Genomic DNA, 21,859 nt, shown 5'->3' with positions numbered 1-21,859 from the left:
ACTCCTGGCCAATTTATCCCCGCTCCTCCTTGTGCCGACATTGTCCTTTAGCATCAATAGCTCTTCTTCCTCCCTGGGGTTTACCCCCTCAATGTATTTATAGAGAGTGATCATAACCTCTCTCAGCCAGCATTGTGCTAGGTTAAATTAGCCAAACTCTTTTAGGATATGTCTACTCAGCAAGTTAGGGCTGTGATTCACCAGCTTGCATCCCTGTACTCGTGGGCTAGTTTGGGGAGCATAAATAGCAGGGTGGCTGCGGTAGCCATGCTGAGTACAAGCCCACCTGAGCCCTGGGGCTTTGTATTCAGCACAGTTTCCCCTTCTGCCATGGCTATGCTACGTTTTAGACTTGTGCTAGCCATCCTCGAGCTATTGCAAGTAGTGTATGTGATCTGGGAATCACTCCCCTAGCTCGTGGCGTAGACGTAGACTTACTCTTCTTTCCTAAACTCGCTCTCCATTGTAGCAATAGGATGTCCATAATTCCTAAGATTGTTGGGTTTGGGTTGTAACTTGTTCCATATTTACACTGCATTTTATCAAGCCTCATCTTGGACCAGATCCTCAGATGGAGGAAACGGATGCCATCCTTGGACTGTAAGGGAGCTGTGGAAATTTACACTGGTGTGACAATGCTCTTCATTAGTGGTGTGATTGTCAGAGGTGAGGAGGCAGGAGGACTCTAGCATGACCATTACCCTTGCCCTTCCTTCCACAGGCAATCCATGATGTACTGAGAAAGCAAATGTCTAACCGAACCACCGTGACAGAGTTCCTTTTCCTGGGATTGTCTGAGGTTCGGGAGCTGCAGATTTTACACTCTGCTGTTTCTAGGGATTTACCTGGCAGCCCTGGTGGGAAATCTCCTTGTTATCATCCTTGTGGTGCTCGACCACCACCTTCACACCCCCATGTAGTTCTTCCTGATGAATTTACTAGATCCATACTAGATCTCGGATCTGTCTCGGTCTCCGTCCCCAAGTCCATGGCCAATTCCCTATTGAACACCAGGTCGATTTCTTATTCTGGGTGCATTGCCCAAGTCTTTCTCTTCATTTTCTTCACCTCGGTTGACTTTGCTTTTCTCACCATCATGGCGTACGACCGATATGTCGCCGTCTGCCAACCACTGAACTATGAGACTATAATGAACAGGGGAGCTTGTGTCCAAATGGCAGCCATTGCATGGATCAGTGGAATTCCCGTTGCTACTACGCAGACTGGGAACATATTTGCATTACCCTTTTGTGACGGCAACAGGTGGATCAGTTCTTCTGTGAAATCCCCCAGCTGCTCAAGATCACCTGCTCTGACTCATAGCTCGGTGAAGTTGTTGTTACTTCTTTTCTCTCGTTCTTAGCCTTAAGATGCTTTGCTTTTATAATTGTGTCATATGTTCACATCTTCAAAACAGTGCTGAGAATCCCCTCTGGGCAGGGCCGGCATAAAGCCTTCTCCACCTGCCTCCCTCACCTCATTGTGGTCTTCTTCTTCATTTGCATTGCCACCTTTGCCTACCTGAAACCCACCTCCAGCTCAGCCTCAGCTCTGGATCTCATGGTGGCTGTTCTCTATTCCGTGGTGCCTCCAGTGCTGAATCCAGCCATCTACAGCATGAGGAACAAGCTCAAAGGTGCCCTGAGGAAACTGACTGAGGGGAAGTTATTCAAAAAGAATAAAATTTCCAGATTTCTCCCATGACCATGTTTTCATTCTGTGCTTCTTTACCGATATAATCAACCGATGACATGATTGTCTCCATGGGAATGTGATGTGCAGGCTTTTTATGCAAAAATGTTGTCTTCACAGTAGTAATAATCCAGACTAAGTTCACTGAAGTCTGTGGAGTTACTCTACTGGGAATTAGAGAAGAATCTATCTATCTACATTATGAGGGCATTTAATTCAATTCTGCATTTCTTTGTGAGATGCATGAGTTTAAGGGAGGGATAGCTCAGTGGTTTGAGCATTGGCCTGCTAAACCCAGGGTTGTGAGTTCAATCCTTGAGGGGGCCATTTAGGGATCCGGGGGAAAAACTGGGGCTTGGTCCTGCTTTGAGCAGCAGTTGGATGAGATGATCTCCTGGGATTCTATGAACTTGACCTTCTGAACAGGCATGAGCTGTCACTGGGAAACCTTAACTCTGTGTTAATGAAGTTTGTTACCATTTTATTTCCTAGTTTTTTAAGAGAAAGCAAGCTTGTTGGTTGGAGTCAGTGGTCATTGTGGCAGCTGTAGGTGGCCATGGATACGGATGATGAGTGAAGCAAAAGGTGCTTTTAAGAATGATCACATTTTACTGGAAAGGAGCTGTATTCTGTGCATTGCTTGGCCAATCTGGGTTCCCGTCACATCGTCTCCTCACGCCCAAATCTGTCAGTAAGCGCAGCGCAAAGCTGGACACAGCCATCTGCAGTAATGCAGGCTCAGAGAGGGATGAAGTGGCCTGTTCATCTCAATGAGCTATTCTCAGTGGAGTGAGAAACACCTGCAGGAGATGGTACAGCCTGAAACAAATGCTTGGAGAGGTGTGAACTGCTCCACTCATATCGGTCACCCAGGTGCCAGCAGGCTGTTCAGTGTGTTGTGGGTTCATGTCCCCCTTTGCCTCTTCCCAGCTTCACACCCCAAGGGGCAGCAATTCCCTAGACCCTGGCACACATCGGGAGCGGTGATTAGGGAGACAGACTCAGTCCCCCTCGTGCCAAAAGGCAAGGAGAAAGCCCCCAAGATCACAAAAGGGGGAGAAGGAGGCATATCGGACACCCATAGATGCATCGAGAGCCCTCTGATATTGACACACACAAGGTAGGGGAATGTGGGGTTGTCAGGCCCCCTGCCCCTTGTTCTAGTTCTGTATCCAGCAGAGAAGGAGATAGTCACACAGGCGCAGATATCGCTAACGGAAACACAGCTGGGTGCTGTGCTTGCTTTATTGTTCCCACTGCAAAACTGAACCTAACAGGAAAGTGAAGCTTTGCGCTGGGGAGGAGAGAGAGAGTGAGAGGCAAAAAGGCATCCTTTAAAAAGTGGAAGATAAATCCTAATGAGGAAAATAGAAAAGAGCATAAATTGGCAAAGGAAGTGTAAAAATATAACTAGAAAGACCAACAAAGAATGTGAAGAACAGCTAGCCAAAGACTCCAAAAGTAATAGCATTTTTTTTAAATACATCAGAAGCAGAAAACCTGCTAAACAACCAGTGGGTCCACTGGATGATCGAGATGCTAAAGGAGCACTCAAAGATGATAAAGCCATTGCAGAGAAATTAAATGAATTCTTTGCATCGGTCTTCACTGTTGAGGATGTGAGGGAGATTCCCAAACCTGAGCCATTCTTTCTGGGTGACAGATCTGAGGAACTGTCCCAAATTGAGGTGTCATTAGAGGAGGTTTTGCAACAAACTGATAAACTAAACAGTAATAAGCTAATGTGACGCCAATTTTTAAAAAGGGCTCCAGAGATGACCCTGGCAACTACAGGCTGGTAAGCCTCACTTCAGTACTGGACAAATTGGTTGAAACTATCTTAAAGAACAAAATTGTGAGACACCTAGATGAACATAATTTGTTGGGAAATAGTCAACATGGTTTTGTAATGGGAAATCACGCCTAACCAACCTACTAGAATTCTTTGAGGCGGTCAACAAGCATGCGGACAAAGGAGATCCAGTGGATATAGTGTATTTAGATTTTGAGAAAGCCTTTGACAAGGTCCCTCACCAAAGGCTCTTAAGCAAAATAAGCAGTCATGGGATAAGAGGGAAAGCTCTTTCATGGATTGTTAACTAGTTAAAAGATAGGAAACAAAGGGTAGGAATAAATGGTTAGTTTTCAGAATGGAGAGAGCTAAATAGTGGTGTCTCCCCGGGATCTGTTCTGGGCCCAGTCCTATTTTACATATTCATAAATGATCTGGAAAAAGGGGTAAACAGTGAGGTGGCAAAATTTGCAGATGATACAAAACTACTGAAGAGAGTTAAGTCCCAGGCAGACTGCGAAGAGCTACAAAAGGATCTCTCAAAACTGGGTGACTGGGCAACAAAATGACCAAAGAAATTTGATGTTGATACATGCAAAGTAATGCACATTGGAAAACATAATCCTAACTATACATATACAATGATGGGGTTTAAATTAGCTGTTACCGCTCAAAAAAGAGATCTTGGAGTCATTGTGGATAGTTCTCTGAAATCATCCACTCAATGTGCAGCGGCAGTCAAAAAAGCAAACAGAATGTTGGGAATCATCAAGAAAGGGATAGATAATAAGACAGAAAATATCATATTGCCTCTACGTAAATCCATGGTATGACTACACCTTGAATCCTGCGTGCCGATGTGGTCACCCCATCTCAAAAAAGATATATTGGAACTGGAAAAGGTTCAGAAAGGGGCAACCAAAATTATTAGGGGTATAGAACGGCTTCCGTGTGAGGTGAGATGAATAAGACTGGGACTTTTCATCTTGGAAAAGAGGCAAATAAGGGGGGATATGATAGAGGTCTATAAAATCGTGCGTGGTATAGAGAAAGTAAATAAGGAAGTGTTATTTACTCCGTCTCATAATACAAGAACAAGGGGCCACCGAATGAAATTAATAGGTAGCAGGTTTAAAACAAACACAAGAAAGTATTTTTTCATGTAACGTACTGTCAACCTCTGGAACTCCTTGCCAGAGGGTGTTGTGAAGGCCAATACTATAACAGGGTTCAAAAGGGAGCTAGATAGATTCATGGAAGATAGGTCCATCAATGGCTATTAGCCAGGATGGACAGGAATGGTGTCCCTAGCCTCTGTTTGCCAGAAGCTGGGATTGGGTGACAGGGCATGGATCACTTGACGATAACCTGTTTGTTCATTCCCTTTGGGGGACCTGCCATTGGTCACTGTCAGAGGACAGGATACTGTGCTTGATGGACCTTTGGCCTGACCCAGTATGGCCGTTCTTATTGTCTTATGTTCTTAGAGCATAGAGCCCCCTGAACACTGAAAGAGACGGGACATCACACTCCTCTGTTCTCCCAGGCCCCCTGTCACTCACCCTCATGTCCCCTCTTCCCAGTGTCCCACCCCTCCTCATCTCCTGACCCCCAGCTCATCTCCTACCCACCCACCCTTTCTGTCCCCCACTCCATAATCACCCCTCCCCTCGCTGCCCCAAAAAGCCGCCTCCCCAGTTCCCACCCCCATCATCCTCCCCTCCCAGCAGGTAAGTGCATTTCAAAAATTGGTCCATCACCTACTAAATATCCTGTGGCGCCCAGGTGACATTTCCCCACAATTCGAAACCCTCAGGCAGAGCCAGGTACCTCCTTATTCTTAGGTTCAGATTTCAGCTAAGGGTTAGATCTGAACTCAAAGTGCCCAGATGGCATGCGGGTTTGTCAGCCGCTACTGGACATTCCCCCTTCAAGGACTCACAGCCGGTGAGCCAGAGGTAGCTTTCAACCAGCTCATCCTCTCTCCATACACGTGCACAGCGTAATCCATTTGGCGCGATTCCAAGCACTTCCAAGGCTGAGAGGCCTAACTGAGAGCTAAACCTTTTGGCTAATAACACTATGACTTTATTTCCTCCAAAGAGCTGGTGAGTGGCCCTTGAATACTGGAAATGCTCCCTGCCAGGAGGATCTGAGCCCTGGTTTGATCTCTGTCTGGGCACAATAAATGAGCACCAAAACACATCAACGTTAAGAAAAGTTAGAAGTCACTTCTTTCCAGTCGATGGGGCTGATTCCCTCTCACTCACCCTGATGTAAATCAGGAGTAACTCCATTGGACTCAATGGGGCTGATTTCTCCCTCCCTCACCCCAGGGTAAGTCCATGGTGTTCCAATGGAGTATGTCTGGTCTCAGGAAGAGGAGATTCAAGTCCTTTGACTCCAGCCCCTGCTGAGGTGTGGCCCTTTTCTGTGTGGTCCTGGGCCCTTCAATCCCAAATCCCCTGGGGCACAGCCCTTCTCTATGAGATGTTGGGACCCTCAATCCCAGAATCCCCTGGGGCATGGCCCTTCTTTATGGGGTGCTCTGCCCTCCAGCCCCCACTGACCATAGTGTCTCCTTCCCTACTTTTCTATCCCTCTGCCCCCTGCTGCAAACCCCGCACCTGGTGAATCTCAAGGAGACCCCCTGATACCAGAGAGCCTGCTGTACCACGCCAAGTACGGCATGACTCGGTACCAGGAGCGGGGCATGCTGGGGTGGGGGTGTCCCGTGCCCTGGGTCTGACTGGGGCCAGCAACGGATGCTGCGTCACCCACAGCCTGGAACAACTGGGGTGGGATGAGGAGATCTGCCCCCACTGCAGCAGCTGCAGCCTGAGTCTGAAAAAAGCCTGAGATAATGGCTCTGGGAGAGGGGAACTGCCCCAGGTAAGGACTTGGGGGACCATGACTGCCCCCTGCCTGTCTGTGGGCACCTAGCCGATCCCAAGGGATTGGGGGAGACTCACCTGCTCCTCTTCTGGGACAGAGCAGGGTTCCATGCCATTGGCCCAGCCTCTCTTTGAAGCCTCCCCCCACCCCATGAATGCCCCTGGAGTGTCTGAATCCAGTCCTGAGAGTCAGCAGAGCTTTATGGGATTAACTGTGCCTCTTTCCACAGGCTCCTGGAAACAGCTCGGCTCAGAGCTGTGACTCTTGGAGGGACCAGCACCAGCTGCTGGAGAGGGAGGGAGAGGAACCCCCTCAGTGGACAGTTCTGCAATAACCTCCGTGTCAGGGATGTTCCCTGTGAGTTAATGGCTGGCTGGAGACCTACACCATGGCAGTTTAATTCATTCTGTGATCTAATGTAACCATGAAGGCTCTGGTGATCCATGGCAATGTCTCACCCTGCTGGTCATTTTATCTCAGCAATCCCTTGTGGCAGTGAGTTCCCCAGCTTAGCTGTGTGCTGGGCAGAGGCCACCCTGAAAATACTGTTCAGAAAAGGGGCTGGGCCAGGAAGAGGAAGGAGGAGAGTGGGGAAGGAAGGAAGTGGTGTCCAGGGCTTGCCAATGGGGAGAAGGAGGAGAGAATGGGCAAGTATTTGGAGCCGGGGTGAGTGGCTGTTCCCTGGGGCTGGCGCCATGTCATGGGAGTGGGCCTGAGCAGAGGAGAGGACTAGTGGTAGAAGAGGGGACTGGTGGGCAGAGGGGTTGAACAGGGATCTCTGAGGAAGCTGAGTCAGGAACTCTGGGTGGGGAATTGGCTCTTGGCCATGGAAGGGGGAAATCTCAAAGAACAAGGGCTGAGAGGGTCTGTGGGGTGGGGGTTGTGAGAGGGGTGGGAGAAGATTAAGGGCTGTGGGTGTTTGCTTGGGGGTGTGGCCTGAGTGAGGGAGAGGGAAGGAAACACTCAGAGTCTAGAGCAGGGATTGTCAAACTGGGGATCAGGACCCCTCAGGGGGTCACGAGGTTATTACATGCAGGGTCGTGAGCTGTCAGCCTGCACCCCAAACCCTGCTTTGCATCCAGCATTTATAATGGTGTTAAATATATAAAAAAGTGTTTTTAATTTCTAAGGGGGTGGGGGTCATACTCAGAGACTTGCTAGTTGAAAGGGGTCACCAGTACAAAAGTTTGAGAACCACTAGTCTCGGGTAAGATGGGTTCATTGGGTGAATCATGGATCATCTCTAAACAAAAGTTTCTTAATGAATTTTTGATCCAGTCTCAATTATTATCCCCCAGGTTTTGGTAAAGAGAGGCACAGAGAGTTGAGGTAACATAGCTGCATAGCTGGGCTTAGATCACAGGAATTCTTAGCATCTTGAGCTCCTTTCTCTAGATGCGTGGCTGTCAGAGGTGAAAGTAAGCCGGTCCGGTCTGGCATACCAGCAAAAGCCCGTACACCAGACCGGACCAGCTTCCCCAGGCTGGCGATTTAAAGGGCCTGGGGCTCCCAGCAGCGGCCGGAGCCCCGGGACCTTTAAATTGCTGCCAGAGCCATGCTGCTGGAGCCCCCGGGTAGTGGAGGTGGCCGGGAACCCCGGGGGTCGGGTGGCGATTTAAAGGGCACGGGGTGCCCCTGCAGTAGCGGCAGCCGGGAGCACCGGGCCCTTTAAATCACCGCCTGAGCCCCCGGCCACCACCGCTACCCCGGGGATTCCAGCAGCAGGGCTCGGGTGGTGATTTAAAGGGCCTGGGGCTCCTGTCCCTGTGGGGAGTCCCGGGACCTTTAAATTGCCCCCAAACCCCGGGGCTCCCAGGTGCCTCCGTATCTGGTAGCTCTGGCCGTAATTGAAAGGCTTCCAGACACTGCTGCTGCAGCCAGAGCCCCAGGCCCTTTAAATCTCGATTTAAAGTTCCCAGGGATATCAAGCCCCACCTCTTCCGGTTCAGGCCCCGCCCCCCTGCTCAGGACTCCGGCGTACCGGTACGTCCTGTAAGTTAATTTCACCTCTACTGGCTGTCCTAGTTATCATTACATGCTGATAGGGCATCTAAGGGAGTTAGGAGCCCAAGATGTACATGCCTTACTGCTGTGGAGGAAAAATCTAGTAGGTCAGCTTAAAAATGTAACCACAACGACTAGAAGTTAGAAAAGACCGTTAACCGCAAAGGAAGCACCTGTCAATAACCGGTAAAGCTTGTTTTGCTATATTCCAAATTAGGTAAAGCTACCGTTGAAGCTTGCACTGTAGGCCAAATAAGGAAAAATGCTGTTGAAGGAAGTGTGCTTAACAGATTGTGGTTTTCAGCTTTATTAGCTCCTGTATTTTCTGTTTGCGGCAGAGGAGCTCCGGCTGACTCTCCCTGTATGCGCACGCTTGAATAAACGGACCTCAGGCTTTGTTCTGATCCAAACACACCGTGCAGTTAATTTTTCCATGACACTGCTCCTTTGCCAATCCCAGGCACGATTTTCTGAAATTCAGGAGAAGCCCAGGCCTTGGAAGTTAATGAGAGAGACAGGGCCAGGATTACAAAGGGGTTTAGGTACCTAAAGAAGGAGATAGCTGCCTATTGGGATTTACAATAGCATCTAAGCAGGTTATGCTCCTCACTCCGACTGAATGACCATGGGACTTAGGCACCGAGCTCATTTCGGAGCATTGATAAATCCCCATAGGTGCCTGTCTCCATCTTTGTGATCCTGGCCCACAGATAACACAGAAGCAGGGCTGGAATCAGGGAATGCTGGGGGAGATCATAGGCCCCAAGCTATGTGAGGGTCGGACTGGAGGGACAGAATGGCTCTCTTGGCTTCATCAGCTAGGCATCTCTGCACTTGCCTCTGGGCCTCTGCTGCTGAGCTGTGCAGAGCTCCAGGGAGTGAGTCTCACCCGCCCTTAGGAAATAGACATGAATAAATTACCTTCCTGCAGCATCAGTCCTTTAATGCCAGTGATGCCCAGCACCAGCTACACGCAGTTCATCTGCAGAGAGCAACAGGAATGAGTCTAGTTCTGGCAGTGCAGTCTCAAAATGAAGGGGGAAAGAATTCTCAGATGCATGTGCTTTTCGCTTCTAGATTCTGGTACATAGATAGATATTGACCAAAGAATCGTAGTGCTGGATGACTGATTGGATCATACATTGGGGAAAAAATCCACAAAGATCAGCACAGTAAGTTTGCTTTTTCAATTAACTAGGTTTGGGGATGAACATAGAGGGAAAATTAAGAGGATAAATATGAATTACGATCTTAACTCGTTAAGACTTTTACTCTCAAATTAATCAGATATTTACTGCTGATTGGAATTTTTCCACCTTTCAGGAAAATTTTGACTTTTCACTGAAAACCCCAAATCCATTCCCCCCCGCCCCCGCTCAGTTTTTGGCAAATGAAAACTTTCTGCTGAAAAGTGGATTTTTTTAATCGAAAAAACAAAAATGTTTGGGTTTTGAGTTTTCAGTTTCTTTAGTGAACAATCCAAAAATGTTTAGAGAAAAGCAGACAGATTCTGAGATTTGTTGTTGTTTAGCTGAAAACCCAGTCTTGATTAAAAAGAACACAGCTGAAAATTTCCAACCAGCTTTAAACTTCAAATAAACTGGAGAACATTAATATTGCCTGATAAACCCTTAATTTCAAACCATTTATTCTATTGTATCTGTGTGATTACTCCTTCAAAGGGATAGTTGCGAGGAGGTAACAACTGAATAACCGGTAAAGTTGACAGCTCACAGACTCTGTTTTATACAGACTAGCCCCTTTAAACCCTGAGTTAGAGTTGAGCCAAGCAGACAACCCCTGTCTATCCTGACCCGTTCAAGGACATACGGGAGCTCACTGAGAGTAGAACTGAGAGCTCCTGTCCTATTTTCACACTGCTGCCAAAGGCATTTTGGCACCTAGTGGGATTTTCAGAAGCACTTAGGAGCTTATAACTTGTTGATTTCAAGGGGTGTTGAGGGCCCTGATGATTTTGAGAATCCCACTAGGTGCATCAATACCTTTAAAAATCTGCCCCACGTCCCCTCTCCAAAAGCCCTTACAGTCCTAGTAGACATGGCAGAAAGAAGGGGAAATGACTGGCCCAAGGTCACACAGCAGGTCACTGGCAGAGACAAGAGTAGAGCCCAAGTGTCCTGGCAACCCCTGCACCGCACAGCACAGAGTAAATGATACAACATAGTGATGATGGAGGGATGCTGCTAGTCCATTGTAACACGCAGGCCAAAGTGCAGCTGGGAGTTGGTGCCATAAATCAATTTGGAAGCAGGCAGCCGGCCGTCTAGGCAGAGAGCTTGGGGTAGAAAAATCAGAGCTGAGCTGCTACTTATGATGCAGGGTGAGTGTACATGGGAATCAGGCTGCGTTTAACAAGCCACATCTTGGGCCAAATCGTCAGCTAGGGTAAAGTAACGAAGCTCCATTGACTTTAAAGGATCTGACCCAATTTACAATAGTGTGATAACATTACTGACTGATTGTCAGAGGTGAGGAGCACTGCCAACACCTACTCATTGTAAGTGACGAGTTCTGTGCACCTTTGACATTCATATAATGAGATATTAGAGAAAGGGGAATCAGGGCAATTCCCTCTGTTGCTCTAATCCTGACCATGGTCCTTCTCATTCCCCCAGCAGCCATCACACAGTGTACTGAGGAAGAAAATGTCCAACCAAACCACCATGACCGAATTCCTTCTCCTGGGGTTCTCTGATGTTCCAGAACTGCAGATTTTATGCTTTGTGGTGTTTCTAGTGCTTTACCTGATATCCCTACTGGGGAACCTTCTTATCATCACAGCCATAGCCCTAGACCGACACCTTCACACCCCCATGTACTTCTTCCTGATGAATCTGTCCATTCTAGACCTTGGCTCCATCTCTGCCACCATCCCCAAATCCATGGCTAACTCCCTCATGACCACAAGATCGATTTCTTATGCTGGATGTGTTGCCCAAGTCTTTCTCGTCGTCTTCTTCACTTCAGCAGATTTTGCCATACTGACCATCATGGCATACGACCGATACACTGCCATCTGCCAACCACTGCACTATGAGACAGTGATGAACAGAAGAGCTTGTGTCCAAATGGCAGCCAGTGCCTTGATCAGTGTTCTTCTCTACTCTGCAGTGCACACTGGAAACACCTTTGCAATATCCTTCTGTGGAGGGAACATGGTGGATCAGTTCTTCTGTGAAGTCCCCCAGCTACTCAAGCTCGCTTGCTCTGATTCAGAAATCAGTGAAGTTGGGTTTCTCATCTTTAGTGTGTGCTTAGCCTCAAGCTGCTTTATTTTCATAATTGTGTCATATGTTCAGATCTTCACCACAGTGCTGAGAATCCCCCCTGAGCAGGGCAGGCATAAAGCCTTCTCCACCTGCCTCCCTCACCTCATTGTGGTCTCCTTGTTTATTTGCACGGGGAGCTTTACCTACTTGAAACCCACCTCCAGCTCTACCTCAGGTCTGGATCTCGTGGTGGCTGTTCTCTATTCTGTGTTGCCACCAATGATGAATCCCATCATCTACGGCATGAGGAGCAAGGAGCTCAAAGGTGCATTGAGTAAACTGATAGTTTGGAGGTTATTCTCTAAGAATAAAATGTCCTTATTTCTTCTTCAGTAACAATTTCATTCTGTGTTTCTTTATAAATATAATCAGCTGATGACATTATCGCCTGCATGAGAAAATACTGTGCACTCTGTTTATGCAGAATTTGGTATTTACACTAGGAAAAATCCAGACAAACATGACTCAGAAAAATGGGGTTACTATAGGTTTAGACCAATGTAAATAAGATCGGAATCTATCTATCATATACTGCTACCCATCACCATACTATCTGAGCACTTTGCCCATAAAATCAGTAGCCAAAGCAAAGTCCGTAGTGAGATCTCTGGCTCTTCCTGTTTTGGGGGATAAAATCTCTGATTGAGGTATCAATGCATTTGTTCTTTGTGCTTTTTGTTTGTTTGTTTGTTTGTCAGATTTTTAGCATTTTTTTTGTGGCTTAACTGGTTGGTTGGTGGTTTGTTTTGTTTCTTTGTTCCAGGAAGTTGTGGAGGTGGGAAAGCCTGGGGAGATGGTGAGTGTTTGGTTTGACAGAATTTTCAATGTTTGTCCTCCCTTGGAAGTGCCACTATGTCATCTCTTTGATGGGGTTCTCTGAGTGAGCTGAAGGTTTGCTCCCCACAATGATAAAAGGGTGCAAAAGAGGTTTCTGCTTGGCTGAGTTCCTGATGAAATTATTATGTATCGACTGTTGGGGTATTATTGTATTATTAATGATGTTAGAGAAATAACAATCTCAGGTAGGCATCTTTTCTATTATTTTTACCTATTGAATATGTAAAAACGGTGTCATTCTTGCTATGGTGAAAAGGGTGTTTTGAAGAGAAACTTTTTCCAGAGTTTCCTAAAGAAAACCTGACACAGGATAATGAGGTCAGATTTGTATTCCATGGAAGACATTAGGGTTTAGCCCATCACTTAAAGGAGATCAGGATTTGGCCAATAACCTATATACACAAGGATTCAGATTTGGCTGACAGCACCCTGAAGAAAGTGAGTGTGACAGAGAGGTCAGGGTCTGATTTCCCAACTCAGCTAGACCAGCACCAATGCAGAGTAGACCCAATGACATCACACGTTTCCTACTGATGTGGTTCTGGCCCAAAGTCACGGGGCAGCACTCAGTAGTGACATGAACACTGGTGTAAGCTTCTTGTCTGGGGTCATTTTGTTCTAACCTTGGTGTAGATGGAAAAGTGCCATCATTTACACTGATCTGGTGTTCCATACGCCTTCCCGTGTCGATCTACTCACATCCAAACTGAGAAAGGATCTCAGAAGCTGGCCAGTGATTAGTATGTAACCCTTCTGCCCGTCAGAGTTGGCAGCAACAAGGGCCGGGTTCAATATCTAGGGGTTCCATTCCAATAACACAATGCAAACCGGCTCGAGCCCCCACCCAGTGACCTGGGACAAATATATACCACCCCCGCTGGGCGCCTCCAAGAGGCAATACTTCCCCTCTCGCAAGCACATAGTCTGAGTGTAGCAAAAGTCTTTTAATAACAGAGAGAAACAATGTGGCATTATGTTGGGGAAACACCACCAACAGGATTCCTAACACAACCCATGAGCAAAAACAACCCCACCCCAGGCAAATTGGGGCATGCCCTTTTCCCTTTGGTTCTTGAGTCCAGCAACCCCAAATCACCCAAAGTCCCAAAAGTCCAATGCCCCAAAAGTCTCTGTCCCTGGTCAGGGCAGCCCCAGAGTTCGAAAGTTTATCGGCGGAGCTTTACCTCCCAACCTGGGTGGAAATGGGACGGGGGTAAGAGGCACCTTACGTGATCTGAAGCTGACCACCCCATAGCTCCATAGCGGCGCTCCACTCCGCCAGCCGCCCCACAAAACTCCTTCGCGCAGCTGCGCTCCGCTCCACCAGCCGCCCCACGAACTCCTTCGCTCAGCTGCGCTCCGCTCCACCAGCCGCCCCACGAACTCCTTCGCTCAGCTGCGCTCCGCTCCGCCAGCCGCCCCACGAACTCCTTCACTCAGCTCCACGGCCCACAAGCAGCTTCTGCCATCCACACACTGCTCCGCGTCGAACTGCTTCACCAGCTGTCCTGCAAACTGCTCCGCAATATATCTTCAGGCTCCCCCACTACTTAACACAACACTCAGTGATGTCAGCTCTTAGGTGAATTCAGCTTATAGTAGGAGAGCCCCAGTGCTGGTGCACTGTCAGCCCAAAGTGAGCTCAGCAGCCTATAACTAGACTTCTAATGAAATCAAAATTAGCTCTGATATTCCACAGTGGAGAGAGGAGGAAGTGCAATCAGCATGTAAGGCCCTCACCAAGGGGCCTATGCCACCAAGTATTAATACTTGTCCCCAGCCTCTCTCCATTCACACAGTTTTGGAACCCATGACCCTTGCCTAGCGAGTGCTACTTAGATGATGGTGAATCCCTCCATCATAACAAAAGGCCACATACAGTTCCAAGCACAGTTCCCATAATCAGGGTAATAACAATTTATTCTTCCTGCCCCAATAACAGAGACACTGGGGATCCCACAGCAGCCAAAGTGACCATTTGGGCAGCTATGGTCTCATTCTAGGCGTGGTGGGTGTGCCTATGCAAATGAGATCGGCCCCTGAAGTTCTTTTCCACAACTTGCCACACCTCACCACCAGATGTCAGGGTGGAGCTCATCCTGACACTGCTTACAAGTATTAGGATATCATCTTTGTGCATGGTTGTGTACACGGCATATATGATAGAGAAAATCAGAGTATGTGATTAGATAGAGAGACAGACAGACAGGACCTTCCTTGTCCGAACGGACAACCTCATTTTGTCATAATGATAGATTTCTATTTGATTGTGAATTATGTTAGCCTGCTAGATAATGAATAATCTATGGAAATTATTGTGCAAATTATTGTGCTTCTTTTCCTGTTAACGGTTGTCTATGTCCAGATCATGATTTTCTTATAAGGACTTCTTATTAAACATTATTTAACAAAGATTTTTATGGCTATCTCTTACTCTAGCTGTCATTTACAAACAGTTCGTTGTAAAATACTCGGTGTTTGACCTTTGAGCTGTTTTGACAGGATACATTTTTAACATGCTCTCTTTTGCTTCTGTGAACAAATGAAAGTATCACACTGGGGATCCTTAAAAATCAAGGAGCCAATCCTCAGATGGTTTAAATTGTCATAGCTCCATTGAAGTCAATAGATCTCTGAGAATTTTCACCAGCTGAAGATCCGTTCCAAACACTCATGAGTATGAATTTAAAACTCACTCCCTTTGAATATTCTATACAAAGACCCTGATTCACAGCCACTTCAGCACATTCTTATGAGTGGCCCCATTGAAGGTTGAAAGGTAAACTCATGCTGAAGTCCCTGTTGAATACGGGTTAGGGCTATGCCTCGGGCTGAAGGCTAACAACAAACTGGTGTCAGACCCTGACACTGTCTCCATTTCTCTCCTTTCCCAGTCAAAGAAAGCCTTACAATTGGTGCATTGGAATTACTCTCCCCTTCTGGGGTCTGAATTATTAACATAAACTAACAATTATTATTCACCAAATCCAAGCTGTCAAGGCTCTGGTCTCTGCAGCCTCTGTATTCATGCAGCCTTTAACTGGTGTCTTTAGAATGGAGCAGCTTGAGACTACAAAGAATGGGACTGTGTTGATGGTTGGTGGGCGCATGAAATGAACTGTTTGTCTGTCTATCTCTCTGTATATATACATGACCCCCATCTCAGTCGTTTGATTAATCATATATTTGGTTTTCTGCAGAGGTGTATACTCTCACATCTAGAGGGAATATTCAGGGGCAGTTCTGTGCTTAGACCAGGGTGATTTATGAGATCTGGAATCTCTTCCTGCCCCAGCCACATGTTAGCTATGCAACCTGAGAAGAGAATCATGTCTAGCCTCTCTGTACCTCAGTTTCCCCATCTGCAGAAATGGGGTAAATACTGACCTGCCTCAGCCAGAGTTAGTGAGGCAGACACAACTGATGTTCGTAGTTCAGAGGTGACAGATTGTGATACCTTCATATTGAACGGGACCTTGTTCTGTAAATTATCACAATGGTTTCTGTGGAATTGCTCATGGAACAATTGAAATGGCAATCAGTAAGTCGAGCATAATGGGCTCAAAGAATTGGCTTATTATTAATTATTATTATTATAATATATTCATTACAAATTAGAATAAGAGCAATGCCTTACCTCTTTTTCAGAGCTGGTCATGAAACAAAATATTCTGAAATATTGCATATCAATAAGGAAAAATGTTTTTTTAAATAAGGTTGAAACATTTCATTTGGACGTTATCATTATATCATATTATATAATATTACGTTATATTATATGATAGATGAAATGATATAGAGAAAACAAAATGTTTCAATCTTATCAATTTCCTCTGGAAAATTTTGACAAAATCAATGCATTGCAGCTAAACATTTAGATTTTGTTGAATTAGCATTTTGTTATGGGGAAAACATTTACCTCAAAATTTTCAACCAGCTCTACTTTTTGTTACATCTCTCTTCATAGCTATTTACAGTTGTTATATTTCCTGGTAGATCTGTCGTCACATCCTCCTGGTCTCTGGTAATGTGTTCATACTTTAGATCACGTGTGGTCAAACTATGGCCCTTGGGCCGAATCCGGCCCATTAGGGCTTTGGAGGCGGCACATGGGATTGCCAGTCTGTGGCGCAGTGGGGCTAAAGCAGGCTCCCTGCCTGCCCTGGCCCCGCGCCGCCCCTGGAAGCGGCCAGCACCACGTCCCTGCGGCCCCCATGTGCCGCAGCTCCCATTCTTTGGGAAAGGGGAACCACGGCCAATGGGAGCTTCGTGGGAGGTACCCGCAGGCAAGGGCAGCGCATGAAGCCCTCTGCCCCCCGCCCCCTGGGCCGCAGGGACATGGTGCCGGCCACTTCCAGGAGGAGCGCGGGGCCAGGGCAGGCAGGGAGCCTGCTTTAGCCCCGCTGCGCACTGCTGCCACCCCGGAGCCACTCAAGTTAAATGGCGCAGGGCTGGAACCTGCACCCTAAACCCCTCCTGCACCCCTCACTCCAACCCCTGCCCTGAGTCCCCTTCCACACTCTGCACCCGCTCCTGCACCCCAACCCCCTGCCCTGAGCCCCCTCCCACACTCCACACACCCTCCTGCACCCCAACCTCCTGCCCTGAGCCCCCTCCTGTACCCCAACCCCTTGCCCTGAGCCCCTTCCTTCACACCGCACCCCCTCCCACACCCCACACCCCCTCCCACACCCCAGCCCCTTGCCCCAGCCCTACATTCATGGCTACGCATGCAAGTTCCCCACCCAGATGTGGCCCTCGGGCCAAAAAAGTTTGCCCACCCCTGCTTTAGATTCACCGAGCAGGGCAGAAAACTCTGTGCTGATTAGATGGAATTCTAGGGGTAAATCAGCATAGCTCCATTTACTTCAAAGCAGCTTTGCTGATCTGCACCACCTGGGGACCTGCATAGTGTGTCAGTTAGAATATAGTGTAGTCAATCTGTTCCTTATTAATTACAAGTCAGAAACTGTGTATCCTTATTGGAGAGGGAGGGAAGGTGGGATGGTTAAAGGAATGTGAAAGAGGATAGAATTTAAACAAGTAACTTGGGTCCAAGTGAAATCTATCCATTGGTTTACTGGTCTATCTATCTATTGGTCTATCTGTATTTTTACTGGTCTGCCTATGTGTCTGTCTGTCTTTCTGTTGGTCTATCTGTGAGTCTATTTGTCTAACTGAAGGGCCCTTTCCAGGCAGTCCTGACTGCTCACACAGAAATGATGAACTTTTGGGGGTGATTCTTTCTCTTGAGACATTTTTTCCCATTTTCTGGCCACATCGCGAATATGGAAATGCCAGTCAACCCACACAGGGATTTTGGAAGGACCCTCCATGAGATTTGAACTTGGTGACATGAAGAGAGAATTTGCTCCTATGACTTTTGGGGAAGATTTTCAAAGGCACATGTGGCATTCAGGCTCCCAGACACTTTAAAGTATTTAGGTGCCTAACTCCCCTAGAAATCAATGGGAGTTAGCCACTCACATACCTTTGGGGATGTGGGCCACAACTCCTATTGAATGTCCTTGGGCACTGAGTCCAAAACTTCCATGTGTGCCTTTGAACATCTCCTCCTTAGTTCCTGAAATGGGTCATTCCTTCACATGTTATCTAGATATTTATTGTCCCCCCACAGAGGAAATATGCAGAAGAATCAAGAAGGAGGAACCTCACTGTGGTGACTGAATTCACTCTACTGGGATTGTCCAACCACTGCGAGCTGGGGGTACCTCTGTTGTCCATCTATCTGTTATTTTACACCATTACCCTGACTGGGAACATCCTTCTCATCACCATCATCATGGACCCAGCCTTTCAACCCCCATGTATTTCTTTCTCCGGGTCTTATCCTGCTACACCTCGGTCACTGTCCCCAAGATGCTGGTGAACTTCCTCTCAGAGGACAAGAACATTTCCTACATGGGCTGTGTTGTACAAATGGATTTCCTGCTCTTCCTTGGGGCCTCTGAGTGTTTCCTTCTGGCCACCAGGGAGTATGACCCTTGTCAGGGTTCCCTTCCCCACCCACTCTCAACTCTGTGGTAGAGATTTGGGGACAAACATGAAAGACCCCCTAAGCTTATATTCGACCAGCTTAGGTTAAAACTTCCCCAAGGCACAAATTCCTTCCCTTGTTCTTGGACGGTATTGCTGCCACCACCAAGTGATGTATACAAAAATTCAGGGAAGGGTCACTTGGAATCCCAATCCCCAGAAAATATCCCCCCAAACTCCTTCACCCCCCTTTCCTGGGGAGGCTTGAGAATAATATACCAACCAATTGGTTAGCAATGTGAGCACAGACCAAACCCTTTGTCTTTAGGAAACTGAAAATCAATCAGGTTCTGGGACTGGCTCTGTCTGGGTCTCTGGGACTGGATCCACTACTGTTGTTGCAGATGTTGGCCTGGGGTCCGGGTCCATCACCCCATGGTCATATACAAGTTCAAATGGTGAAAACCCTAAACTAGGATGTGGTACAGCTCTGTAGGCAAAGAGCAACTGCTGCAACACTAGGTCCCAATCACTGGAGTGCTCATTTCCGAATTTATGTATCATGGCCCCCAAAGTCCCATTAAATTTTTTCCATCAGGCCATTTGTTTGATGGTGGTAAGGAGTGGCAACCAAGTGATTTACCCCATGAGCTTTCCAAAGGTTTATCATAGTTCCTGCCAGGAAATTAGTCCCTGCATCTGTGAGGACATCAGAGTGCCAACCTACCCTGGCAAAAATGTCTGCTAGTGCCTGGCACACACTTTTAGCCTTGGTGTTGCTTACAGCTAGTGCTTCCGGCCATTGGATGGCAAAATCCTTGAAAGTCAGTGTGTACTGCTTTCCTGTGGGTGTCTTTTTCGGAAAAGGATCCAGAATCCACCGCTACTTGCTGAAATGGAACTTCAATGATGGGGAGTGGCTGGAGAGGGGCTTTGACCTGGTCTTGGGGTTTTCCCACTCTTTGGCATACCTCACAAGACCGGACATAGGTAGAAACATCCTTGCCCATTCCCTCCCAGTGGAATGACCTCCCCAAATAGTCTTTGGTCCTGTTCACCCCAGCATGGCCACTAGGATGATCATGGGCCAAGCTCAAGAGCTTGACCCGGTACTTAGTTGGAACTACCAACTGTCTCTGAGGATGCCAGTCTTCCTGGTGTCCACCAGAAAGAGTTTCTTTGTATAAAAGTCCTCTTTCTACAACAAACCTGGATCGATTAGAAGAGCTGAGAGGCAGTGGGTTACTCAGTGCTGCTGCCCAAGCTCTCTGGAGGCTTTCATCTGCTTCCTGTTCGATCTGGAACTGTTCCCTTGATGCTGGAAACATAAGTTCCTCATTGGATTGTGGACCTAGGCTTGGTCCCTCTTGAAGCAATGTATGGGATGGGGCTGTTTCCGTTGACTGTGAACCGCTCTCCGCTGGTGCACTATGTTGGGGTTCAGGCTCCGGCTGAGCCTTTTGTGTAGGGTTATGGAGTGCTGCTGGTTCCGGTTCTGGGACTGGCTCTGTCTGGGTATCTGGGACTGGATCCACTACTGCTGTTGCAGACGTTGGCATGCGGTCTGGGTCCATCACCTCTGACCAGGTCCTGGTAGAAGTTTCCGTAACAGAGCTAGGTGGGACGGCTTGCTTAGCCTGGCTGCAGGTGACCATTCCCACCCTCTTGGCTAGTTTCACATGATTGGCCAAGTCTTCCCCCAACAGCGCGGGGATGGGATAATCATCATAGACTGCAAAAGTCCATGTTCCTGACCAGCCCTTGTACTGGACAGGCAACTTGGCTGTAGGCACATTAAATGAGTTTGACTTGAAGGGTTGAATTGTCTCTTGGATCTCTGGGTCAATTAAATTGGGGTCCACTAAGGAAGCATGGATAGCCGATACTTGTGCTCCGGTGTCCCTCCAAGCGGTGACCTTCTTCCTGCCCACACTCACAGTTTCCCTTCCCTCCAAGGGTATCTGGGAGGTATCTGGGCCTGAGGACCTCTGGTGTTATTCCGGTGCAATGAACTGTAATCTGTTGGGGTTCTTGGGGCAGTTGGCCCTGGCTCGTTACATTTAAAACATCGTCCAGCTGACGGGTCACTGGGGCGAGGTGGGTTGCTGGAGAACGGTGTGGCAGGATGATAAGGTGTCTGGAGTATTCCTTGGTGTGTAGTTGGGGCCTTGGGCTGCCTCTGGTAGTAGGGTGTGGTCTGAGGTTGTCCCTTCTGGTATCCGCTCCAACTGCGACCAGGGTTCTTCCTCTCTCCTCCCTCCACCCGTTTTGTTCCGGCTTGCTCCGCCCCTCTGGTGGTCTGGGACTGCTTGTATCAATCAGCATAAGAAGCAAGACTTTCTGCTGAGTCCATTTCCTTATCCCATAAACACTGTTTTATTTCCTCCTTGGACATATTCAGGAATTGCTCCTGAGCTATCAACTCACACATTCCATCAAAGCTAGTGACACCCCTTCCTTGCACCCATTTCTCTAACAGATCCTTCATCTGGTTTAGATAAGCCACATTACTTAGTCCAGGCCCTCTCTTAAGGGTTCGAAATTTTACTCTGTACGTTTCAGATGTAATTTGAAATTGCTTTAAAACAAATCCTTGATCTTATTATAGTCAGAAGCCTCATCAATAGGCATCTTATTGAATATGTCCAGAGCTCATCCAGTTAATTTTGCGACCAGTGTGGTCATCTTGTGAGCTTCAGGAATTTTAAGGAGAGTGCACAGTCTCTCAAAGGCGAGAAAATATTCAGCAATATCACTGGATTGATTATACTGTGGACATAGTCACTCCCATTTGTGGATTGCTGGAGTCGGATGGTTAGGTTTATCCAGTAGATTCTGCTCAGCCTTTGCCTTCTCCATCTCCAGTGCATGCTTCCGCTCTTTTTCCTTCTCCTCCATTTCTTTTTCCTTTGCCTCCATTGCTCTCCTGTGAGCAGCCTCTTGGTGTTTTTCTGCCTCTTTTGCTGCCTCCATAGCTCTCCTGTGGGCAGCCTCTTTGGCTGTTTCTCCCTTGGGCTCTGTCATGTTTGCCTCTCTGTTTTTAACTAACTTTACACCCGAGAGTTAGAAATAAAACAAACAAAGAAACAAACAAAAAACTTGGCTTGTCAATATATATATATATATATATATATATATATATATATATATAGGTTGTGCTGTAACCAAATACCTATGTTGTCTGATAGTGATTGTCAGCCTACAGAAAAATTCTTAAAAAAGACCCTAACACCTTTGTCTCCAGGCAAATAGACAGAAAACCCCACTAGTTGCTCTTAGGTAAAAAACAACTTCAGTCTGTGAAGACTTGTGAATTTCCCTGCAGGAAGTTAACTACCCTGCCTTTAGGTAA

General features: G+C 47.3%; 1 protein-coding gene and 1 pseudogene across 1 annotated transcript; both read left to right on the top strand.

Annotated features, from left to right (window-relative positions):
• The first annotated feature begins 748 nt into the window (after positions 1-748).
• Positions 749-1,704, top strand: LOC140897488 (olfactory receptor 14A16-like; annotated as a pseudogene).
• Positions 1,705-11,049: 9,345 nt separating this feature from the next.
• Positions 11,050-12,009, top strand: LOC140897775 (olfactory receptor 14A16-like). The gene has a single exon (XM_073310801.1). The coding sequence runs from the start codon at positions 11,050-11,052 to the stop codon at positions 12,007-12,009; it is 960 nt and encodes a 319-aa protein (XP_073166902.1).
• The last annotated feature ends 9,850 nt before the right edge of the window (positions 12,010-21,859 follow it).

The sequence above is a fragment of the Lepidochelys kempii genome, chromosome 14 (genome assembly GCF_965140265.1).
Source record: "Lepidochelys kempii isolate rLepKem1 chromosome 14, rLepKem1.hap2, whole genome shotgun sequence".
NCBI classification, from domain to species: Eukaryota; Metazoa; Chordata; order Testudines; family Cheloniidae; genus Lepidochelys; species Lepidochelys kempii.
This window is presented reverse-complemented; position numbering and strand designations above follow the sequence as displayed.